The 23,012-nt window shown below is 39.2% G+C and overlaps 1 protein-coding gene across 30 annotated transcripts in view; it reads right to left on the bottom strand.

The window, feature by feature from the left end:
- The window catches only part of KCNMA1 (potassium calcium-activated channel subfamily M alpha 1), a 683,907-nt gene that overhangs the window by 30,791 nt on the left and 630,104 nt on the right, over positions 1-23,012 (bottom strand). For 17 of the 30 annotated variants that reach the window (XM_036222530.1, XM_036222532.1, XM_016159436.2 and 14 more), the window contains 2 exons: positions 9,753-9,866; positions 4,948-5,078 (listed from right to left, as the gene is read on the bottom strand). In XM_036222530.1, coding sequence (XP_036078423.1) covers positions 4,948-5,078; positions 9,753-9,866 — 245 coding nt within the window. Of the gene's footprint in view, positions 1-4,947; positions 5,079-8,912; positions 8,994-9,752; positions 9,867-23,012 lie in introns of all 30 variants that reach the window. The other 13 variants (XM_036222528.1, XM_036222529.1, XM_016159413.2 and 10 more) reach the window with 1 other exon arrangement.

Genomic DNA, 23,012 nt, shown 5'->3' with positions numbered 1-23,012 from the left:
AGGTATAATTACCAGAGCTTATGTTTCGCAGTTAATGCTGTCAAGCCTTTTAAACTAATTGGTCTTTTATAGAAAATTTAACTGAAAATTAACACATCTTTTAATAACATTGCCTTAACTTTAATGGCACTTTGCCTTTCATTTATAATTGCTCTAAAATTGTCATTTTCCATGTCATAGCTGCCATTTTTTATATTTCTTCGTTTTCATGGTGTAGATTTTTATTTTTAGTATTTTTCTTTCATGAAAGATGAGAACCATTTGATTTGTTTCAATCCTGGGCCCACCTGGCCTGATGTGACAGCCGTGGCAGGTTCTGAGTCCAACAGAACACACTACTGTTTGCCACACTGATATGATGCCAGCTAGCTCAGCCGCCTTGGGACAGCCCATGGCCAGTCATTCTTTTTCTGAGAAGTAGAAATGGAGGTTCTTGAGTGGAGTGTAAGAAATAGGCCCATAAAAGAGTATTTTGTTTATGTCACTTACTTCACATGGCACTAGGTTAGTCTGAGCTAAACAAGAACTTGGTTTTCTCCATAACATAGTTCAAGAGTTTGGCCCTTAATGCAAGCAGAGTTAAGAGAGTAAATCATATGGGTCTACCTTGCAGATGGTCACATTCTCTAGTGGCATTATAAAGATGCTGGCAGTAACCAAAAGAAGGTGCATCTTCTAACCAAGACTGAAGTATCTAACCCTAGGTTTAAAACTTGACTGGACATGTTCTTTTATACACAGAATATCCATGGTGTGGCCAATGGCCTTGCTTGTCTAACTGCTTCTTGTGTATCCTTCACCCATGTCTGCCACACTCCAACCACTATGGCCTTTACTTACTCTCTTGAACAAACCAAACCCAGCTGATCGCTACTTTTCAGTCCTTGCTATTTCTTCTGCCTGGGAAAGTTAGTCGCCCTCACCTCCAGGTGCTCTCCTGATTTTTTGGTGTCAGCTTCAAAGTTACTGCCTAAGAGATTTATTCCAACCACTTTGGCTAAAACAGGTCTCCACACCCATTCAAACTATTTCATGTGCTTCACATCAGTTATCCCTAACTGACAGAACGTATTTACTCACACAGTTACCATCGCTTATATAGTTACCACCCTCTAGAATGAAACTTCAACAACATGAAGGCAGAGACTTCATCTTTCTTCTTCATTGCTGAATCCTCAGAATGGAAAATAGTGCCTGGCATTTAGTAAGTGCCCAATAAATGTATTGATTAATAACAATAAGTAATATAGAGCTTGTCATGTATCAAATTCTGCACTAATCACTTTACAACTTTTTTTTTAACAGCAGAAAAGAAAAGCTTTAGTAGAAGGAATAGTACACTTTCAGATGTGGAAGCAGGCCTCAACAAGAGAAGTGTGGCTAAAAGGCCTACAACTTTAACTTATTTAATCATCTCAAAAATCCTATGAGGTAGATACTATTATTATCCTCATTTTAAAGATGAGAAAACTGAGGCACAGAGAGGTTAAGATTACACAGACAGTAAATGGCAGTGCTGGAATCCACATTCAAGCAGTCTAGCTCTTGAGTCCATGACTGATATAGGTGGAACTTAAATTGGGGGTGATGGTGGAGGCAAGTGGTGATTGTAGAAAAAACATCTTAATACTCATGTGCCCATTTCAACTCTAAATAAAGAGAGGCTTTCTTTTCATCTTTGTATATGTAGCAAGCTGGTCATTCTGAAAAATACATTTCACAGTCGTGATAGTCTTAGAGGCATATATCCATAAGCATAATGATTCCCTCTCATCATGTGTTTCTGCTGTTGATTTGCAAGAGAAAGCCATGAGGCCATGCCTGTAACATCGCTATCTGTTCCAGGAAAGCCTGTGATGAATCAATACATTATTCTTTCAACAAATGAAGCAGTAAGCGGCAGGAGTTGAGTTTTAAAGAACAAGATTCAGGGAATGTTTAGACTTATGATTAAATGGCAAATTTTGGGAGGAGCACTAGAAAAAGGAGATCATTGAGATCTAAAGAGATGTGTGTGTGTGTGTGTGTGTGTGTGTGTGTGTGTGTGTGATGTTGCCTGTAAGAAAATGACTGAGATGGAAGCTTACCTCTGGCTCCTGCTGCTCGGAGGAATCTCATTTTCTCAATTTATATTCTCACCCACCCTTTCAGTTCTTTCTAGTTATTGCCTTGGTCCCTGATAATCTATTATATATTATATGTAATATATATATGAAGGTTGGGGTGGAATGCAAAGAAATCACAGGTAACATTTTATCAGGTCTAGATTCAATTAGATCTGTTGAACAAGACCCAGATCAAGACCTCACTGTGAAACTTGTTCATCCTAGACAATGAAAACAAGGTCTGGAATAATTGGTTAGGCATTTGGTTAGTGATTTGAAAAGTCATTACAACTGGATCAGTTAAATATGTCTTGCTTTAACACTTAAACAAGGGTGATTCATATTATTACCCAAAAGATCAGACACTATAGGTGAAGTATCTCGCACAGTTCTGAATCCTTGATAAATGATGCTGGTGATAATAATTGCAATGACAGTTACTAGATTCCTGACACACTCTTTTCCCAGGCTAGAATTCAGAAGTGCTACTCTCAGACTATTGTATCCACACGTGTCTTGGCTACCCTCTCCCAAATACTTTAGTTTGCATTTCAAAGGAGATTAAAGATATCTATTTAAAAGACTTCAAACCAACTCACTTTGATATCTCCTGAGTTTCTAAGAACCAACTCCCTATGCTGCAGACAGATAGCTGTGCACTCCAAATCCAGATGTGGACCCACTCCCACCCCATGGCCACCATGTGTCCACGTGGCTTGCAGAAATGAAGTTCTCTGATGCTTAACTCCAGCTGTGTTCCTTGGAACCAGGCCCCGCTTTAAGGGTGTGCGGCCTGTGCAGTGACCCAGGGCCCATGCTCAGGAGGGTCCCCGGCTTAGTTTAATGCTCTACTGTTACCATTTTAAAATTTTTACTAATTTGTGAAAAAATGGCCTTGAAAATTATGTAGCTGGTCCTACCTGAAATATACTGAATACCTGATACGTAAAAAGAAATAATTTTATAAATTTGAATTTCAAAACATAAACATTTTAATAAAGTATTTTGTAATTCTGAACAAAGATTGTACTATAAACAGTTTATTATTTCTTAGTGAGAACAACAGCCTTCTGTAATCCTCCTTATTAGCATCAGAAGTAAAGTGATATTTCTAAAGCAATGAATTACAGAAATCTGAAACAGAATTTGGAGACTATGAGGACCATTACAGAGAGTGTGGTGGTTTAATGAACACATCCAGTATCACCTACCATTCTTTCTGGCTTGTGTAAGGAATTTGCCCAAACCAAGCCTGACACCACTGCAGGTAGAAAGGTTAGGCTCAGTGTCCTCAGGCCATTAGGAAGATCATAAGCCCTGGGAAACTAAGAGTGTTCTTCCCTAGGGACTGTATAATTCTCCTCCTTGGCTTCGAAAGCAGCGGTATGTCATGGACCGCAGCCAACCTTAATTCAAATGAATGCTATTTCATAATTATTTTTAGATCCATAATTCTGATTTTTAACAAAGATATGCTTACAGTTGGACCACATTCAGGAATATAGAATAACCTAAATTAGTCTTAAAAAGCTTTATGTTTTTTCTTTCTTCAAATAGAGGTCCTTCTGGGATTAGCTTTAATGAATAGATGAGAATTGTGCATAATTAGCCTATCAGTTGTTTAACACATTCAGGAGAATAGCCTTTTTAAGCACGTTAAGAAATGTATGTGCATAAAAACTCTCTGAGCTATGTTTATGGTTTTAATGTGTTCGATAAGACTCTTTTTCATGGATTCTCCAAAGGTCAATGTTTATCCAGCCTATGTCTGGATTTTCACAAATTGCGAATTTGAGAATTCCAAAATAAAGAGGCTTTTCTATATAATACATAAAGGCACTCAGCAGGAACGCATCATTATCGTCGGGTTATAATCCATTCTAATGTCTGCTTTTGGCTTTTACAGTTCAGGATGGCTCCATTCGACTAGGGCCTACCTTTAACTTGTTTTTGTTTTTGGTCTCAAGGGTGCAAAAACAACGCTATCAAGTTATAGAAGAAACCAAAGATGCTTTTGATCCTTTTGCCAGCCCACTCTCCATTCTTTGCCACTACTCTAGTCCTTCCTTGCAACAAAGAATAGGCCAGGCCTGGCCCTCATGCCTGGTCCTCCCCCAAAACTAATGTCTTGGTGACCAGCAGTGACCTAGGAGTCATCCTGGACACTTTGTTATCTTCTACCTTCAGCTCATATTTACTCTACACTCAAGTTCTATCGATTTTACTGAAACACCACTCAAAGCCATCCACCGCCCTCCAGTTCTGCCAGCTCTATCCTAGTCTAAGATCTGAGAGCCTCTGACTCTGCCATCTTGCTTCCTGAACCATCCTCCACACCCTACGTCCCTTGTCACATCACTTGTCAGCTTGAAACCCTTCAATGCCTCCTCACTGCTCTTAAGAAAAAACCATAAGAACAAGTTCAAGATCTTGCAGGTCCAACCTTGCCTTGTCCTTCACTTCCCCTCTCTTACTGTGGTCCAGCCACACGGGCTTTCTTTGGCTTCCTTGAGACTGTCATATTCTTCCACCACGGGGCCTTTGCATTAGCTTTCTTTCTTCAGGGGATATTCTTCCCTACGATTCCCACACCCCCGACCTCCGCCCCAGCCTTCTGTTGCTCAGATTTTGACATAAAATGTGTATTATTTCTTTGTGGAAACTTTCTCTGATCCGGAGACCAAGTCAAGTGCTCACCTATATTTATACATAGCTTTCTTTGCACTTTCAATAATTTATAATCAAACGTTTATTTGCGTGATCGTTTGATGAATGTTGGTATCCCTTTTCAGACTGTGAGCCTCTCGTGTGAGCCCTCCTCCTTTATCCCACACCCACTTACCGCACTCATGAGCGAGTCCAGGACACTGACGGCAAATGCTGTCCCACATGCGAATGGCTGCGTGAGGTACAGTTCTGTGTCGGGGTCATCATCATCGTCTTGGTCCAAAAACTGAACATTAGTATCGTTCACTAGAAAAGCATAAAATAAGAATTAACTCAAAAGACCACACACAGGCAGTGAAGCCAGAGAAAGAGGAGGCTAGTGGTTTAGAAACACTGAAGTCACTGAAAAGGAAAGAAAAGCATGGGAGAAGCCATATGGATCTGGGGGTGGGGATCAGTGGGACTCAATGGACTGCTCCTATGTGATTTGTTCAAGTTTCCGAGGCCTGGAGAGCAACAAATTCAAGCAGGCTTGCCCCACGGCAGGCTGCTGGAGGACTGGTAGACAGTCCTGGTCAGTCCTTTGGTATAGTTTTAGAAACATGACCGAAAAACACCCTGAAGTGTTTTTTGGTAGCCAAGTCCTTTGAGAGATGAACATATTTCAAGGATGAGTAGCCACAAGTAGCCATGCTGGGATGGTAAGTTAAGCCACAAGGAAAAGAAAGTGAAGAGCAATTGACTGGGAGCACAGCAGAGGCAAAGAGCAAGGAATTCACCCACAGGCATGACCCGCAGCCTGCCTGGCAACGGGCCTGAGTTGTGGCTGTTGTCCCAGCCCTGAATCTGGGCCCACACCCGACAGGCCCTGGATAATACAAAGGCAACTCCAGGTGAGATGGATCCTGGGCTGTCTCTGGCTGCTTGCTGACAAAGACTTGCTCTGCATCCCGAGGTGCATGGGGATGCCCACGTTCTCCCTTTCCCCTTCTAAACGGTTCAGTCTTTTCTGTGCTTCAGCTCAAGCAGATGCAGCATTTGATGCTGTGTTTTATTTCCATCTGAGGATTCCTCAAGGACTCCTCTGGCATGCACGTGCAGACTGACTGGCTGTGTCACTGAGATGTCTTTAACTTATTAAAAATTAAGTGATAAATTAATTTCCATTCCCATCTTGGCTTCAGAAATGTTCAGTTTTGCAAAGCAGGTAAGAGGGGGTAGAGTGCGTGGTGAGGAGGAAATGACTGCCTGTGATTTCTGAAATAATGCTCATGCTTTGAGGAAAAGAATAGATGAGGTTTCCTTTTTCTGATTCCTTTCTAAATGTATTAGCAGCTAATTTTCTTTCTTAGAGTTACTGTCTGTTTGTTTGTTTTTTCCAAAAGTAACTTTTTGGATAACATTTTTTTCTTAACTTTTGTTTTTGATTATTGTATGAGGCAGGATTCTTTGAGCTGTTCTTCCAAAGTTTATCACTTCTGGGTCTGCATTGTCTCAGCAGCACTTGAATTACAGGCTCGTGAGTGAAAGTACAAGATGCAGGACAAGCAACTATGGTTCGGAGCCAGGCTCTGCACTAATGCTCTTAGGCAAAGCATTTTTCTACACCTTAGTTTCTCCCTCTATAAGATAGGGAGGTAACAGCAGCTCTCAAGAGGTTGTCAAGAGGTGCCGATTAGACTGTGCTTGGTGAGCCTGGCCCAGAACCTTGATGAATGTTAGCTACTCAAAGGATAGCCTTTCTGACATCAAACTTTTACCCACCCACTGTGTTATGGAAATGTCCAGCTTCCTTCCACTCCTCTCAGAAGCACATAGGCCTTGCTCAGGGATCATACTAGGGTCAACTCGTAGCTTTCCTCCTCTCCCTCCATTTACCCCAAAGCATGTTATAAGTGTCACAGCTCAGTCTTCCTGCTTTATGAATCAGGAAATTTCAACTTAGGAAAACATGCAGAGGGGCATGGTTTTAATTATTTGTAATAGCCAAGGAGGCATGTGTATGGATACTCCAAAAGGAACGGCATCTATTATCTTTTTTCAAGATGATGGAGAAGGGTTGGTACTAGACTTGGAGGGGATTGGTGACAAGTAGAAAGTGATGACTAGATTTTCAGCAAGCTAGGGATTTGAGACACTGGGAAGGAATTCCAAGGCACAAGCCAGGTTTCAATAAAAATCCCTCATACCGTTCTGTGTTACCCTGACTTGGAGGGAGAATAGCCAGTATCACCCAAAGCCTATTTCACAAAACAGTATTTATGTAGCTGCTTTAAACAATCACCCCAAAATCTATGAGGTTAAATACAACTGGGAAACAGTCAAGTTGAACGGCTTTAAACAAATTTTCCCCTTGTGGATCTTATACAGGCTTTTGACCCACAAATATCAGTTGGGACTCTCCAAATGGATGAAGACTAGAATATACCACAGCATTGAAAAAACTTGTTTGATCTTGGCATCATCTGTGGTTTTCAAAAGGCATTTTACTGGCTTGGTGAAATGCAGAACACATCTCAGAACATGTAGGTAAACAGTAAGTATTTGTGGGCACGCAAGAAGGCAAAGTGGTCGGATGACGGTGTGATTGCTAAAGGTGGTATAACCACTGGGAAATCAGGCTCACGTCAGAAAGTAAGGGTGATGGGAACACATGGAAGGTTCTCTGAGCTCATGGAAGACATCCGGTGAGGAACAAAGGCTTCAGGAGATTCAGTGATACTCATCGAATGCTTGAATTTTTGCCCAGATTTGGGACATCAAGTCTTTTCTCTTCTAATCACAAATCGAGATATCCCAGCTAGTTGGCAGCACATGAATTTCAAATGGAAAAAGAATTTCCTGGCAGTGATGATTCTGAAATGCTTCTAAAGGCTTCTGAGATGGGGATGTTTGGATGAATTTTCCAACCAGAAGTCTGGGCTGCACAAGCTCTCTGGGTCTCTTACACTAAGGTTCTGAGTAGAACAGTCCAGAAGCCTAGGCTTTTAGCCAACTTCTCTAAACCTGAAAAAGACCTCTTCTGCTGCTGGAAAAAAAAAATAGTGCAATACTCCTTGACCTGAGTGAATTTGTCCTGATAAATAGCTACGTCTAAATATAATGCAGTACTGAGTGGTGGACAATTTATTCCTTAGTTTTTAGACACCTAGCGAGCAAGATTACTGTGTTAAAAGCTGCTATCTTATTTTGAAATATATTTTGGGGCCAAGAAAATGGCATGTTAGTTTCATTTAAGTCATTTGAAGGCAGGTGCTTCCCACCTCTCTATCCACCTCTCCATTGAGAAGCACTTTTGCTGTCTCTATTTAGAAGATCAATCCCCAGTTCTGAGGCCAGGTGCCGAGGAGTACCTTTCATGGAGTTATTAACCAAATTATTGAAAGTCATGGGAGAGTTTGACAAATGTAGTCATAACCAAGCCCTTCATCTTCCCAATGAGTCCACTTTGAATCTCCCAGAGAAGGCCCTGGGCCAGCAGGGTGCAGATCAGAGTGCAGGGCTGTGCCTCAGTAGCTACTAACCTCATCTTTGGCACCCTTTCTGAAATCTGGCTTTAGTAAGAAAAGGTTCCCTAGGAGCTAGCTGCTTTTATGGCTTCAGAACCGGAGCTTCTGAGAAAGGGCCTAGTATGAAAAAAAAAGGCAAATAAAGTCAGAATAAAGGAAAATAAACAGCTGGAGGGAAGGCACTGTCTTGGGTTTCTTATCTTAAAATTTTTATATTTCTCCTTTGACTTCCTCTGAGAGCTGTGAAGACATGTCAGTCATACTGACAGTGTGTTGGAAGAGGAATATAAGGGAGAAGGCGGGAGAGCAGGGGGACACATGGAAAAGAAAAAAAAAAAAGGCCCAGGCCAAAGAAAATGAATTAGAGCAAAGATGCTTTGAAAACAACGGCTAGGTCAGATGGGTGTGATCAAAGGTTTACTGATGCTATGTGGGGAAAAAAATCATTAAGAAAGGCCAGAACAAGACAGTCGATTCCAACCAGAGCCACAAATAAAACACATTCAAAGCAGTGCCAAGGGGTAGCCTTTCTGTTACAGCCGGTAAAATAAAAAACAAGCTGATGATGGTTGGAAATACCAACAACAGAACAAAAGGAGATACTGATGTTAAGGAAAACAGTGCTTCTTACCCAGTTCAGTTATCATTAGAATGTGTGTCCCACTGTTTTTTTCCTGATTGACTGATACCAAAGGCAACTTGCCAGGTTTAGCTAATTGGATACAGCATTTAAGGGTTGGGGAAAGGGAGTGGAGGAAAGTACAGAAAAAGACAAGAGTGAGGGAATAACAGAGGAAACATTCTAAAGTAAAGAGACCCAGGATCAGGACCATAGGAATTAATATTTGTCTTGGGAGGTGAAAACCACTGTGCAGTTTTGCGAGTTCACAGGTGGTAGCAGGGAGTGCCATGGCCAGGTTAAAAATTGGATTCTATGGCCAACAATCATGGCCCTAATAACCCCATCGTTTTTTGGACTTGAGTGGCACTCACTGAAATGGCCTTTGTCTGAGAAGTTGGAGGATAGAATAAATGCAGAGTCCTGACATATTAGTCTAATGTTTCTCCCCAGTTCTCAAAATGGTTTGGCTTAGACTTGAATAGGGGGTTCTGACTGTAGGAGCTGTCCAGAGCTGTTGCCAGTGAAAATTACCAAGAGTCCATGGACTATGTCTTCCCTCCCTTCCCTCTTCCCTAATTAATGCCCCAAGCTCAAATCCATCATCTCACACTCCTTGAAAAAGTTATCAGCAGGAAGTAAACTGTCCATTCATCTCAGAGGAAAGTTAGATCAGTTTTCCATTTGATAATTTGATAAATTTCCACTCATACCTCTCTCCAACCTCCCTCAAAACAAACCCACTGGAGCCTACTATGCTCAAGGACTTAAACAATAGGCCAACCTCCTCATATCCTACATGGTTGCAAGAGAGGACCAAAAAATCCACTCAGAGCTGACATTCACCCCTACCTAGTTCAGTGATGATAGGGATGTTGACCCCAGTCGTGATGGATGGCTGGCGTAACATCCCGTGCACTGGGCTGTTGTCTGGAGAGGATCTGTCCATTCCTGGAGGCGTGAAACCTATTGGGAAGGAAAAAGAGAAGGTAGAAAAATAAGAGATGTGGAAAATTTGGAAATAACAAGAGTTCAGAGTATTTACCCAATCCAATATGTGTGTATGTGTGTGTGCATGTATGTGTGTGTGTGTGTGTCTGTGTGTGCGCATGTGTATATAATGCATGATTTATAGGTCAACAATTAGCAATCCCAGGGTAAACTCTGATGAGTTGTTTTTCAGAAGAACAAACTGGAGATTGTTATAAATAACTCTAACCCACTTTGATAGTTCCCTAAAAACTTGTCTATACCATTTATTGATCTCGTCTTGCTCACAGAGATTTGTCCCCCTCTCTCTCCAGGTATACATGAGAATTATGCCTAAGTGCCTCCTTGAACTTAGATACAGCCATGTGACATAGGAAATGCTCTGGCCCATGAAAGGTGAACAAAACAGGCCATGGCAACTGTGGGAATATGAGTTACTATGAAGATTAAGGCTGGGCAGCAGCACTATACAGTACCCTAGACCCACAAAGCATTCTGAGTGAACAAAAAAGCAATCTGTGTTGCTTTAAGACAGTAAGATTTGTTTTGTTGCTGTTTTCATTACTAAAGCATAACCTGACCAGTCTTGCTATCTTAAACCAATCGATTGCTTATTCTCTTCCCAGTGAGTGACAGCCTGGCCAAGGGGAGGTGGGAGGAAATCTGCTTGGGGGCTTTAAGGACGAGTTTCCTGGGTCTTAAAAAGAACCACATATGGAGAGATTCTCTTTCAATCCCCTGGACATTGCTTTTGTGCCTGTAGTGCCCAGAACTGGGCAGCCATCACCTAACTAGGACGGGCACCAGCTGAGGACAAAATCAGCTTAAATGATATTGACTGAACTGAATGATAGAAAAATTCAATGACAGGAAGAACTGTCCTTGAGTTTCTGAATTAACCGGACCTAGAATCAAAATTAACTGACCTCAGGACTTCTTACTACATGAAATTTTATAAATATATAAGTGAGATTATAATACATAATGAAGAGACCCTGACTGCTGTATTTGCCTCCTGTTCATAATGGACACTTGATTTCTGTGCCTTACACAGAAATCAAAAAGTAGATGTGGGCACAGTAAATTGGAAAGTAGCCTACTTTGTTTTTGATTTTTGCAATTTGGGCTTCTTTGGATCTCGGTCCCAAATCCCAAGTACATACTACAATGAGGTTGGCCTTGCCATAACTTCAAGTTTAGTGAGGGTGAGAAATCACCCCAACTAGGTTGACTTTCTACCTCTTTAATGACGTACATAAAGACATAAAAATATGAGACATTTATTTACCTCATACATCCTTTTGGTCAAAATTAATTTTACCAAGTGAAGTACATCAGCTCTATGCTGGCTGCAAGGCCCAATTTGCTCCCCCACTTAAAAGACAGGCAGACACATTCACTTGGGTTTCTCTTCTTTGCCCTTGATGGATATTTATATGAGCTTATTATTGAATTACGAACTTAAATATACAAAGTTACTTGCTAAGGTCCCAAGGACAAAATTCCAAATAGATTGTATGACCAGATTCTTGACTTACTCTCTAGTAATGTAACAGACAACAGTGGGTTGAATCTGGCATTATGGTATATGTGAAACTTTACCAGGAATGAAATGACAGATACTCAATATCTGTTTGCTGTTTTGGGGGTACATAATGCATGAAGTGCCAGAAAAATATAAAAAAGTTTGCCTATTTTTTGCTCTTCTGTGTATACATTTTATACTATTGAATACCATGCTTTCAGGGAAAAAAAAGTTTTATTTATGTTTCATACCCTTATTGCACTTAATTTTATTTTTTATATTGAGATACTGTGCACAGGGTAAGTAATTTTAAATGAAAGCACAGTGTCCATCTTTCTAAACTTTAGAATGTTTGTTTTTTAGCCAACCATATAACCAATAACATGCATTTTCAATGCTAGCTGTTTTCTTCCCCTAGAATAGTGAAGGGGAAAACTAAACTGTTTTCATCAGAAGTTTCATTCAAAAAGCATGAAAAACTGCAAGTGACAGCTGTGCAGATTCAGTGGATATGACGTTTTTGAATTTCTTCAACTTGACAAGTAAACACCTTAAATCGGTAATGCTATATGCATAATACATGGCCTGTATTTTGACATCCATCATCAAATGCTGACTTGAGAAAATACAGGTTTTACGTCAAGGAATAGCACCCATAAAACAGAGAGAAATGCAGGTCACGGTATTAGCAGACTGTATTTCATTACAGAATCTGCAACAAGCCAAAGTGTCCTTTTATTTTATCTTATTTAAAAATTCCATTTTCAGCTGTGAAAAGACTCAATTCCTTTGCATGAAACCTTCATTTAGAAATGACAGGCTTGCTTCATAGGCCTCTTTCATTTTGCTTTCATATTCCATTTTCCCCTTCAATCGCCAAGCCTGGTTCCATTAGCATCTGCAAACTGACAAACTATGGTAGGTGTCCAAAGACATTTCTCCATTAAAGGTCCTTCTTTCTCCTACACATGACCCCCAAGAACAGGGTGCTTTTCTTGGCAAGAAAACTTCAGCAATTATAATGTCGCTTTTTCTTTTGATACTTTCTAGACACACATTTTTAAAAGCAAAAAGAAAGAGAAAAGAAATAGACTTTGTCATTTTTCCCCCCTTATGTAGAGCTGTGTTAAAGATGAATAGAATTTACTAGCATTGTTTTTCTTAGAGGCCCTAATATGAAAAAAAAAAAAAAAAACAACTGTGGTTGGAAATGGCAGGATTGACCTAGATTCCCGAAATGACCTTGGAGAGAATAGAACTTGGGCATCTTTCATTTGAATGAATGAGGCAATACAGCCTTTGATGCCACCTGATGGCATCTACCCCATTCATCACAGCAGCTGTTGATAAAGGGACAGGTCTAAATTGTGTCCAGGTTTCTGATTGTCTTGATCCCCAGCCCATTATTGTCTACTGTAGTAGATACATATGTGGTTGAACTTTAATTCTCTCTATATAAAACTGCACTCCAGTTCTGCAAATGAAAGCACAGGTACATGGAACATACTCGAAGGGTTCTAACCTACAACTAGAGAATAGCGAAATTGGGAAACATTCTCTTCATTAGTTAAATACTTGAGAAATTAATTTTAGAAATGACCACTTCTTTTGCCAGGAGAATTGACTAGAAATATTGGTATTAGAGAGATGGAACAAAAAATTCTCAATCAGGAAAAGATTCAAGTTCAATCATCTATGGCCTAGGTTCTTACTGAAATGCACTCCTGATTCTTTAGCTGTGTCCTCATTGCTCTCTGTTGAGCATGGACATGGGAGGCAAGTGTTGGTTTAAAAATGACTATCTGATCTCCTTACATTGAGGGCCCCTCCCCATTCCAATCATCAGGGACAGATGTGACCAGTTTTTGTTATCTATTCAGTTCCTTTGCTATCAGGCATAAATGGACCCAACGTTGTCCCCTGTGAAGCATGCTCACTCCGTGCCCTGTATGAGAACTTTAGGCTACAAAGCATATTTTCTATTTCTTTAAAATTCCTAGATTGGCTATCGAACACCTGGCCCAGAGAGAAAAAACAGAGTGGAATAGTGAATAGCATAGACTTTGAAGTCAAATGTCTTAGGTATAAATGCTGGCTCATCTACTAATTTGCCATGTAACTGTGAACATAGCACAGACTTTCTCCAAGCCCCTAATTCCTTGTCTGTAAATTGGAAGTAACTTTTACATAGGGTAGTTGTGAAGATAAAATCAAATGATGTATTAAAAACATTTACTATGATGCCTGGTATGAAGGAAGTACTCAAAAATGTTGACTACCAATGTTAATATTTTACTAGGTACACAATAAATATTTGTGAATAGGCACAGTATCCATAACCACTGCTCCCCTATGGACATAGAACTGAGGTAGCTTTTGGCAGATTTTTAAAAAAGAAATTTTTACAAACAGAAAAATCATGGAAAATTAATATAAAGGCAATGAAATAAATGAATGAATAAATGTAGAAATAATCATATCCATTCAGTGATAAAAATACAATCCAAAATATTTAAGCTCAGAGGATTTCGAATATGGAGTTAGCTAGGATTTTCTTTAGGTATGCTGCAAAACTGGTTAGCAATCCTCATGTATGAAAGGTTCTTAATTCCTTACAGAAACTAAAGATTCTCTCTGGAGTCTTCTATTCTAGAGCTAATCTCCCACTTCTTTAATTATTTAGGAGCTTACACTTTCCTTTTTTGTTTCTCCGGCTCCTAAAATGTTTTTCACGAATCTCTACAGTCTTTTTCAGCATTTGTATTCTTATTCACATGTGTTACTCTTGGGTTCAGGTGAACAGAATTAGTAGTGTCTGATGTTCTTTTCATGATCTTGGCTATTCCAAGGGTTGGCAGCATTCAGCCTCTGCCAGGGAAGTTGTAAAAGGTTAAGTCACCTTTAGTTAAATTAGATAAGGGCATTTCAGTTAGGATGGCTTTGAATCAAATAATTTAATATAAATATTTGACCTGTTCCTAAGAAGTGCAAGGAGAAGAGATACTGGGATAATAAAGAGATCACCAAAGTTTCAATTTTATTAATTGTTCTGGGTACCTGCTGCATGCACGCACACACACATAGCATCTAAGAGGCACCATGTGGTTCCAAGTGAAGAAAGGCTGTGGCTCAGAGGAAATAGCTAGAAAACGGTTCCAGGGTAACATAGACATGAATGCATGAGAGAATAAAAAACATTAGATGTCATAGTCCTTATGGAACTTAATGGAAATGCAAGGACATTCTAGGTCTAGACTGATTAAGATAATTGAGAATGAAGTAGGCAGGGTTAAGTAGAACTTCAAAACCAAAAATAGCCAATAGTTCTTGATTGCTTACTATGTACTAAATTCTGAATAAGTTTAGTTCTCAAAACCATCCTATGCAGATACTGCTATTTAACAGATGAGGAAACAGCACAGTAAAGGTAAGCATTTTGCTCCAAGGCATACATCTAGGGATTAGATTTAAACCTGAATAAACTGGCTCCAGAGTTTCCTCTAAACCACAATGCCATATTTCTTCTTATAATATGGCAGAGCTGTACTAGGATTTTCATGGGCCCACCTCGTTTATTTATCACAACAACCCTATAAGTGTAGGAACTGTTAATATTCCCATTTTGTAAATATGAAAAATAAAATTCAGAGCAGTCAAAAAACTTTCTCAAGCATACTCAGTTGACGAGTAGCATATCTGAGAGCTATAGCCAGGCAGCCTGACTTCAGAGCCCATGCTGCCTTCCATCTGTGTGCAATGGTCTCTACTTTTCACGTGCTGACCCCAGCAGGCAAGTTTGAGGCTGGAGCCAGTCTTACTCTTTTATTGTTTTCACTTTTAAACAATAGCAGATAACAATGGGGACCCATTGTAGTTATGCTTAACTTGCTTTTGTATGGTAGCATACAGAACTCAGTACATATAATAAATGCTTTATTACAGTACTTTTCCATGGAGGAAAACACAAAGTACTTTCTAAATCTTCCCTAGTTAAATCCCTAAGCCTTTGCTGGGAGAGAGGGAGATAGAAATTCTTATCAATCACCTCCCCTAGAATAGGTGGGGGAACGGAGGTAAGTGCTTCCCCCAACCTCATAGACTTAACATAAAGAAATTGGTCTAAATGGTAGGCCAAATTATCTTTTATTGTGTGCATATAAATGATGGTTAGAAATCCATATGGTATATGAAACTGGGGAAATAAATTAGGCCGAGTCATCTAGGTTTGCTGAGACAGGTATTCAATATGAAGTTGTAAAACAGAAAGATCACTGTTAAAAATGATCTATAAAGACATGTTAAAATCAAGAGAAACATCTCATATGACATCATCTATGAGATGAATTAAATTTCTTGTTAATGTCAGGAAAAAATTCCCGAAGCCAAATGTCAGATGAAGTGAAGATCAATAAAAATATTTTGATAAGTAAATGCAACAATGCCATTTAATACATGATTGGCAACTGCTGAAACATAAATTATCCAAATTTCCCATTGCTGCTTATGGGAAAATTATGCAGATTAGAACTTGATTAGGCTTATATCATGAGACTCAATTTGGACTTTTAATCTATTAAGCTCCAATAAATGAGGCATTTGAATAGCTCCCCTGAGCAAATACAGTAATAGCCACAGCAGTCATTTTGCAGTATGTATTCCAACAAATTCTTCAGCAGCTGAAGTAAAGAAAATTCCATGTATACAAGCACATTGCTTTCTAACGTGTGTGTGTGGCGGGGGGGGGGGGGGGAAGCTAAGTGGGGTGGGGTGGAATCCACCTGTAAAGACTTGGTTTGGGAAACAGATTTTTGGAAAAGTCTGCAAGAGAAATCTGGCCACAGAAAAACCTCAATTTAACATTATAATATTTTTTTCATAGTAGTTTTCAGTGGCTTTCTGCAAATTTTGAGCCCTGAATCATGAAAGCCACGCAACTGATGAGAGCTGACTCAATAAAATACGACTACTTACCAAGGAAGCAGCTTCCCCTGACACTGCCCAACTGACCACTTTCTACTTAGGAGCGCCCCCAACATGATGGTAGAGGTCAATGTTACGTGAACTCCCCTGACAATTTCAACTGTATTATCTGCTTTACTTCAAATAACCCATGTGCTTACAGTTGATAACTATCCCCTACCCAGAGCCTAAAGACAGAGCTTAGAAACCATATAAATAATCAATTCTGAAAAACCTAAAATATATCATTGGGTTTCTTTTGCTTCTTTACCAATCATTCTAAATTAGAGATGCAAGAGATTTTGAAATCCTCAAATCAATCTCTCCATTTTACAGATGATGAAACTGAGGCTCAGAGCAGTGAGATTATTGTTTCTAAAGTCACAAGTTGGTGGCAGAACCAGGGTAGTTGATACTTGTTATCTGTCCCGCTTTAATTCATTGTCCACATGAGGCATCCATTCCACAGTGTTTGGTGGTGGTGGTGTGGGGAACAACCCTGTCTGCACTCTGACCACAGGATGGCAACATGAAGCAAGATAGTTTGACTTTACAGCAACATGGTCCCCAACATCCTGGCCATGTGTCTAGTTTAGAGATGGGCCTGTACTCCAAACTGGGACCAATCTGTGATCTCTGCAGGACTGTATGTAAAAGATATTAAAGATACTGCAGATGCAAAGCCAGAGGATGTAAGGATAGGGGTGCTGGTGACCATTTAGCCCACTATGGGCAAGTGAATAAAGAGGTGAAGAGAATTACATAGAGCTCTACATCATTCAAGCTCCTGGACCCAAAAGTGCCTAAAGCCAGAAGCACCCCAGGTAAATGACTCCCTTTATACTTAAGCCTTTTTGAGCTTGATTTCTAGCTCTTGCACCCAAAATGTCCCAAATGGTACAGTAACATTTCTTGGTGAAATGGCTCATGAATGTCTGATTTTCTATTGAAACAAGTGACTATATCTTGATTTGAGGATTTTTGTTCACTTCTAGTGTCCAGGAACAAGACTTGGGCCAATATCCCACCCCTCCATTTCTTTATTTATAATAAGTAACATTGATACATTTAACAGTTCTGTTTTCTAGAGATTGTATTTGAGAAATGCCTTGGGAAGCTAGTTTTACCCCCTGAGTAGAGTATCTCATCTTGTTTAGAGTTTGAGTTTTTTATTTGAACTAAATCAATCAATCAAAGTCCTCTACAGTTATTTGCCCATTAAATTTCATAAGATACATTCAGCACTTAGACAAGTCTCACACACATGAAACAGAAGGGGAGGAAGAAAAGACAGAAGGGAGGGAAAAAGGAGGGGAAGAAAGAAGGAAAGAAGGACAGAAAGAAGGAAAAAAGACAAAGCTAGTCACAGCTTAAATACAACTACAGATTTGGAAAGAAACCGAATATTAACCTGGCCAATGTCTTCATTTGTCCAAGAGCTCATGGTGTCACAGCGAATTCTCCACAACTTCTCAGTTGCTTTTTACCCCTTCCTAATTTATCTCACAACTTAAAAAATAAGTGGTACATATACACAATAGACTATTACTCAGCCATAAGAAGAGATGAAATACTACCTTTGGTGACAACAGGGACGCATCTTGAGATAATCATGCTAAGCGAAGTAAGCCGGACAGAAAAAGTCAAGAACCATCTGATTTTACTCACACGTGAGATATAAAACAGAAAGCAACACATAAGTAAAGAAGACAAACAAAAACTCAGAGACAGACAACAGTATGATTATTAACAGAGGGAAAGGAGGGGAGATGAGGTAGAAGATGGTAAAGGAGGCTCAGTTATACAGCGATGAAAGAAGATTTGGCTTTGGGTGATGAAAACATATTGCCATATACAGATTATATATTTTAGAATTGTACACTTGAAACCTATTTAATTTTATTAACCAACATTACTCTAATAATTTAATAAAAATTTAAAAAGTCACATAAAAAAAGAAAGCAATGTGAATGTTAGGTTTTTGGAAGTTGATTGTTGAATATACATCCACTAAAAAAAATGCAGAAAAATATTTAATATTTAAAAATATTTAAAAATATTTAATGACCATGATAAAATATCTGTGGACAAACACAGATCATATAAAATATGTACAATCCATTTTTGAGGGGGAAAGTGTTTATATGTATAGAAACAAAAGTAATGTGTCTACTTTCTTATGTTTGAATGGTAAAATTATAGGGAATGAATATTTTCTTTTTTCTTATAGTCATTGTTAAATTTTCTCAAATAAATATTTTATTTATGCAATAAAAAAAAATTTACCAAAATGATAAACTAATAGAAGAAAAAAAACTAAAACTTTGAACCTTATGTGATCTGTATGGGCTAAGAGCAGCTGATTAACACAGTGGATGGACTCACCTTGATGAGCTGTAAGTATCCTAAAGGTCATTTTGAGAACCCACTTTCTTTAGAAGTTGAAGAAACTAAGGTTGTAGGAAGGAAGTGACCAGTCAGAAGTTACAGATTCAGGGGCTTTAGAAGAACATACCATAAAAGAGTTTTCAGGGTTCTCAGCTCCCTATTTCAACTTCCCACCATTTTATAAGAGCTAAGGGTGCGGAGAGCTCATGTAACTCTAAAGAGCCCATGGTAATCTATAGTACCGTGCACTTGGCTGAAGGGAGAAGCAGTCAGAGCTGGCTTCCATCACAGAAGACTGGTACTTGCTGATTCTCATCCCTGCTCCCACCAAGCCTTACCTGCTTCAGAAAATCTGCCCACTCACTTCCCTCCCATCCCAGCTCCTGCCCTTCCTTCACCTTCTCCAAAAGGACTGCCTTAACTAACTTCTCTCCCCACATTTAGTTACTTCATGAAGAATCAATCCACTCCCTTTATTCACTACCTTAAACTGCATAAATCACTACTAATTGTGTAGTAATTACTAGAAACTAATGTTTAATGCTTTTAAAGCATCTTTCATGTTGTCTTCTTTTTTTTTTTATTTCAATACCTATTGGATTCTTCATTTCAGCATGGCATGGAGTATGTATGCTTTTTCTTTACTGTTATTATTATTAATTCTTAATTCCTGTTCTGGACCCTCCCTTTTTGCTGCCACCACCAGAGGACAAAGACTATTTTGCCATTAATATAGGATCTCCTTTTTCATGCTGGATCACATTTCCAGTAAACTAGAGGCATACTATGCCAGGGAAAAGGTAGACATATACACTGCAAGACAGTGATATGAAGTGGATACTAATAAAACACACAGAAACCTCCCTTGTGCTGCCAAGACTATATACATATCATTTTGTTTCCATTACATCAATTTTTTCTCCCCCCTTTGTGAACATTAATCAAAGAAATGCAAAGAGCTCATTAAAGTGATAGATTGACTGAAAATGTAACCACCTTTACATTATAAACAGTTTCTTTATGTTCTTAGTGCCATGGGCTTTGTTTTTCAGCATTTATCATGTAGTTCAAATGTCCTTTTACATCTAAAACACCAAATGCCAAATGGGCCCCAGTTGTTTGGTTTAGTATGAATCAATGGCCAATGTAGCAAAAAGCAGAGCTACGAAATCATAAGCAAACTAAAACATCCATATCTAAGTGCACAGAAAATTAAGTAGCTGTAAAGGATGGATTTGTCAAGTGATCCAAGGCATTGCCATACAGTTCAGGAAAAGCAGAATCCCATCACCGACAACATTCAGCCAGCTGTCTCTGAAAGGTTCTAGAGACAGAACGCTTGGCCCAAGATAGCAGCCAAGGTTCCAAACATTTGATCATCCTTTAAAAGAAAGCACTGGACATTTTTTCTTTTAAGTTTTAAAGCTTTTCTGCATTTATATTTATGCTGGCAGCTGACTATACAACTGGGATCTTTGGGGTCAGGCACACACACACACAGAGTTCTCATTAAAGAAGAGGTTGATTGGTGCTAGTTTGATTTTGAGCAATTCCATTTATACCATGATCAATAATATCATTGGACCATAACCTGAAATGAGCCATGTCATAAGTAAGAACTTTAATTCTCGAGCTAAACTGTATGAGTTTAAGTGCTGCTTCATTCGATTTCCAGTTTTATGATCTGGGCAATTTATTTAAATTTTGTGGCTCAATCTCCTTATCTGTAAAATGGGAGAGTAATATGTCATGAAGATTAAAAAGTTAAATAATATAGGTAAAGTGCTTACAACAGTGCCTGTCACAGAGAAAGCACACACTTTAAAAGAACTTATCGTCTACAGCCATACCATGCTGAACACACCCGATCTCGTCTGATCCTGGAAGCTAAGCAGGGTGAGGCCTGCTTAGTACTTGGATGGGAGACAACCTAGGAAGACTAACTTATTTATGATGATGATGAGGATGAGGAAGCTATCAACAATAGACTGGTACTGCTGACAAGAGAAATGGTCAGAGAATCAAAAATCATTGGTTTCAGACCTAACTCCCCGTGAGAACTTAGAGGGATTCAACGTCTTATCCAAACTTGGCTTTCTCATCTGTAAAGTTGAGGCAGACAAGGCAATACCTCAATCCTTCCTGTCTCTGGAAAACCTATCACCCTAATTCTGAGGCATCATATTTAATATTAGAACCATGATAATTCTGAGTTTAATCCCTCAATACTCAGGAATGACTGCAGTTACCCATAGGTTTTTTAAATAAAGGAAATGGAAGACACAGCTCTCTTTCCCAGTATCCTGGCACATAATCTGTATCAACAAATACACTGATATATGCATGCAAGAGACATATACCAAATGCACTGCACCACGGCAACCATGCCGCTTGCATATCACAAGACAAGACATGACATTGTTTCCCCTCTCAGGAGTAGCCCATAAGACAGGATCCTCCCTCCAAGAGCCCTGCGTCCACTCCACTTGCTAATGACAATCTGGGTTCATCTCCTGCTGTGTGATCATAGTCATGGCAACCGTTCTGGTCCTCAGTTTCTTCATCCGTAAAATGAGGATGACTCTAAGGTCCCTTTCAGTTCAGAAGGTTATATCTCTTTCATGACCCCAAAATTAAAAAGTAACCTGTTACAGAATAAACTACAAGGAGAATCAAGAGGGTCTCTCTTCAGAGGCCCTCACAAACTTTCGTGGAGATCCTGCCTTTCAATTCAATTTTAAACCTTTGCCCAGAGAGAATGAAATTTCAGTGTCCAAACCAATGAGAGGGATATACTTTCTCCAAAGTTGCTATAATGGCCAAAAAGGCCATAAATAACCATTTATTAAACAAACAGTAAGGGCTAAAGGAAGAGAAACTGCCACAATTAGGCCCCTGGGGCCTGCAGGCATGGTACATAACAGTGGGGCTCTCTCATAATCCTGGCAATATGTTACCAGTTGTTCCATTTGCTTGAAGTTATCTTCATAATCAAGATGCTACCCCAGCCATCGTGGGCTTTAGAACTATTTTTAATTTTAATTTAAAGAGCAATTAAAGAAAGACAATGGATATGCGGGATAATAAAGTAAGTGATTAGCAGCATGCAAATGGCAAAGGCTTAATGATAATATGGTTCTAGTCTCCAAAGGGCTTGTGGAGAGAAAGCCCTTTCTACATGTGGTTGTTCAGCTAATGTGTCTCAACCCACAATTACAACATTGCTGACACCATTAACCAGTGAAACAACATCACTTCGCAAAATCCTTGTTGTCTCATTAAAATAGAAAGGGTCAGGTAATTTACCAGCGTTGTATGTCTAGTTTTGTTGTTGGTAATTAGCAAACATTACCCAGCATGGACTCCCGCTGGGAGCTGGAGAAACTTTGTGAAATATTAAAGAGGAAAGTCTTTACATTTTACTGGAAAATTAAAAGGAGATGCAGTTATATTCTCTCTGTCACTCCATTGCATTTAGTAAAATAAAAGAACAAGTTGAAACTCTTTATCATAGGGAGAAATGTACAGGATGGACTGGGAAGTCACTGTCCAAATCAATACCCTGATTCAGGCTGTATACTGGCCTTTGTCCCTATGTGCAAAAGGGGATGAGGTGGGGAGGACAAGAAAATTACAAACCAAATCTCTATTATCCTTATGTTTTTTTGAATTAACCTCCTTGCAATAGAGGAAAGGGGCTATAAAAAGTTTGTATTTGGAAAGCTTTATGATTTAAATAAGCACCAGAATTGTTTATTCAAAAAGTTATTTATATGTATTTTGAAACATAGGGATTGAGAAATATATCCCAGGGCCCTGCCTTCCTGCCTCCCTGCTTCCTAATGAAAGCCTCTATAGACCCTGGAACTGAGACCCCGCCCGAAACACTGGCCAACACTTGGTGTGTTGTCAGGAAGCAGAATGGTATCTTATTCTTTAAATGGAACTTTTGGAACATAAAGCACATTCCAATAAATGTGAACAGAAAATTATGAATTCATTAAACTACTTTGGTATCTTACGCTATATATAATATTTATATTCCGACTACTGTAAAATATGCTTTAATATCTTTAGGCAACTATAAAGACTTAAATATTTATAAAATGGCTAAAGATAAAGTATAGCACTCTTATTCCTACATACAGATGATGTAAGGCGTGCAATCAAAGACAATAACACTCTCTGCCCATTTGTCATCTTAAAGGAGCCGATCAACGCGCCATCCCTCGTGTGCCATCTACATAAGA

Source organism: Rousettus aegyptiacus, unplaced genomic scaffold (genome assembly GCF_014176215.1).
Source record: "Rousettus aegyptiacus isolate mRouAeg1 unplaced genomic scaffold, mRouAeg1.p scaffold_m13_p_6, whole genome shotgun sequence".
Taxonomy (NCBI): Eukaryota; Metazoa; Chordata; class Mammalia; order Chiroptera; family Pteropodidae; genus Rousettus; species Rousettus aegyptiacus.
The sequence above is the reverse complement of the archived record's forward strand: the minus strand, read 5'-3'. Positions and strand labels throughout refer to the sequence as shown.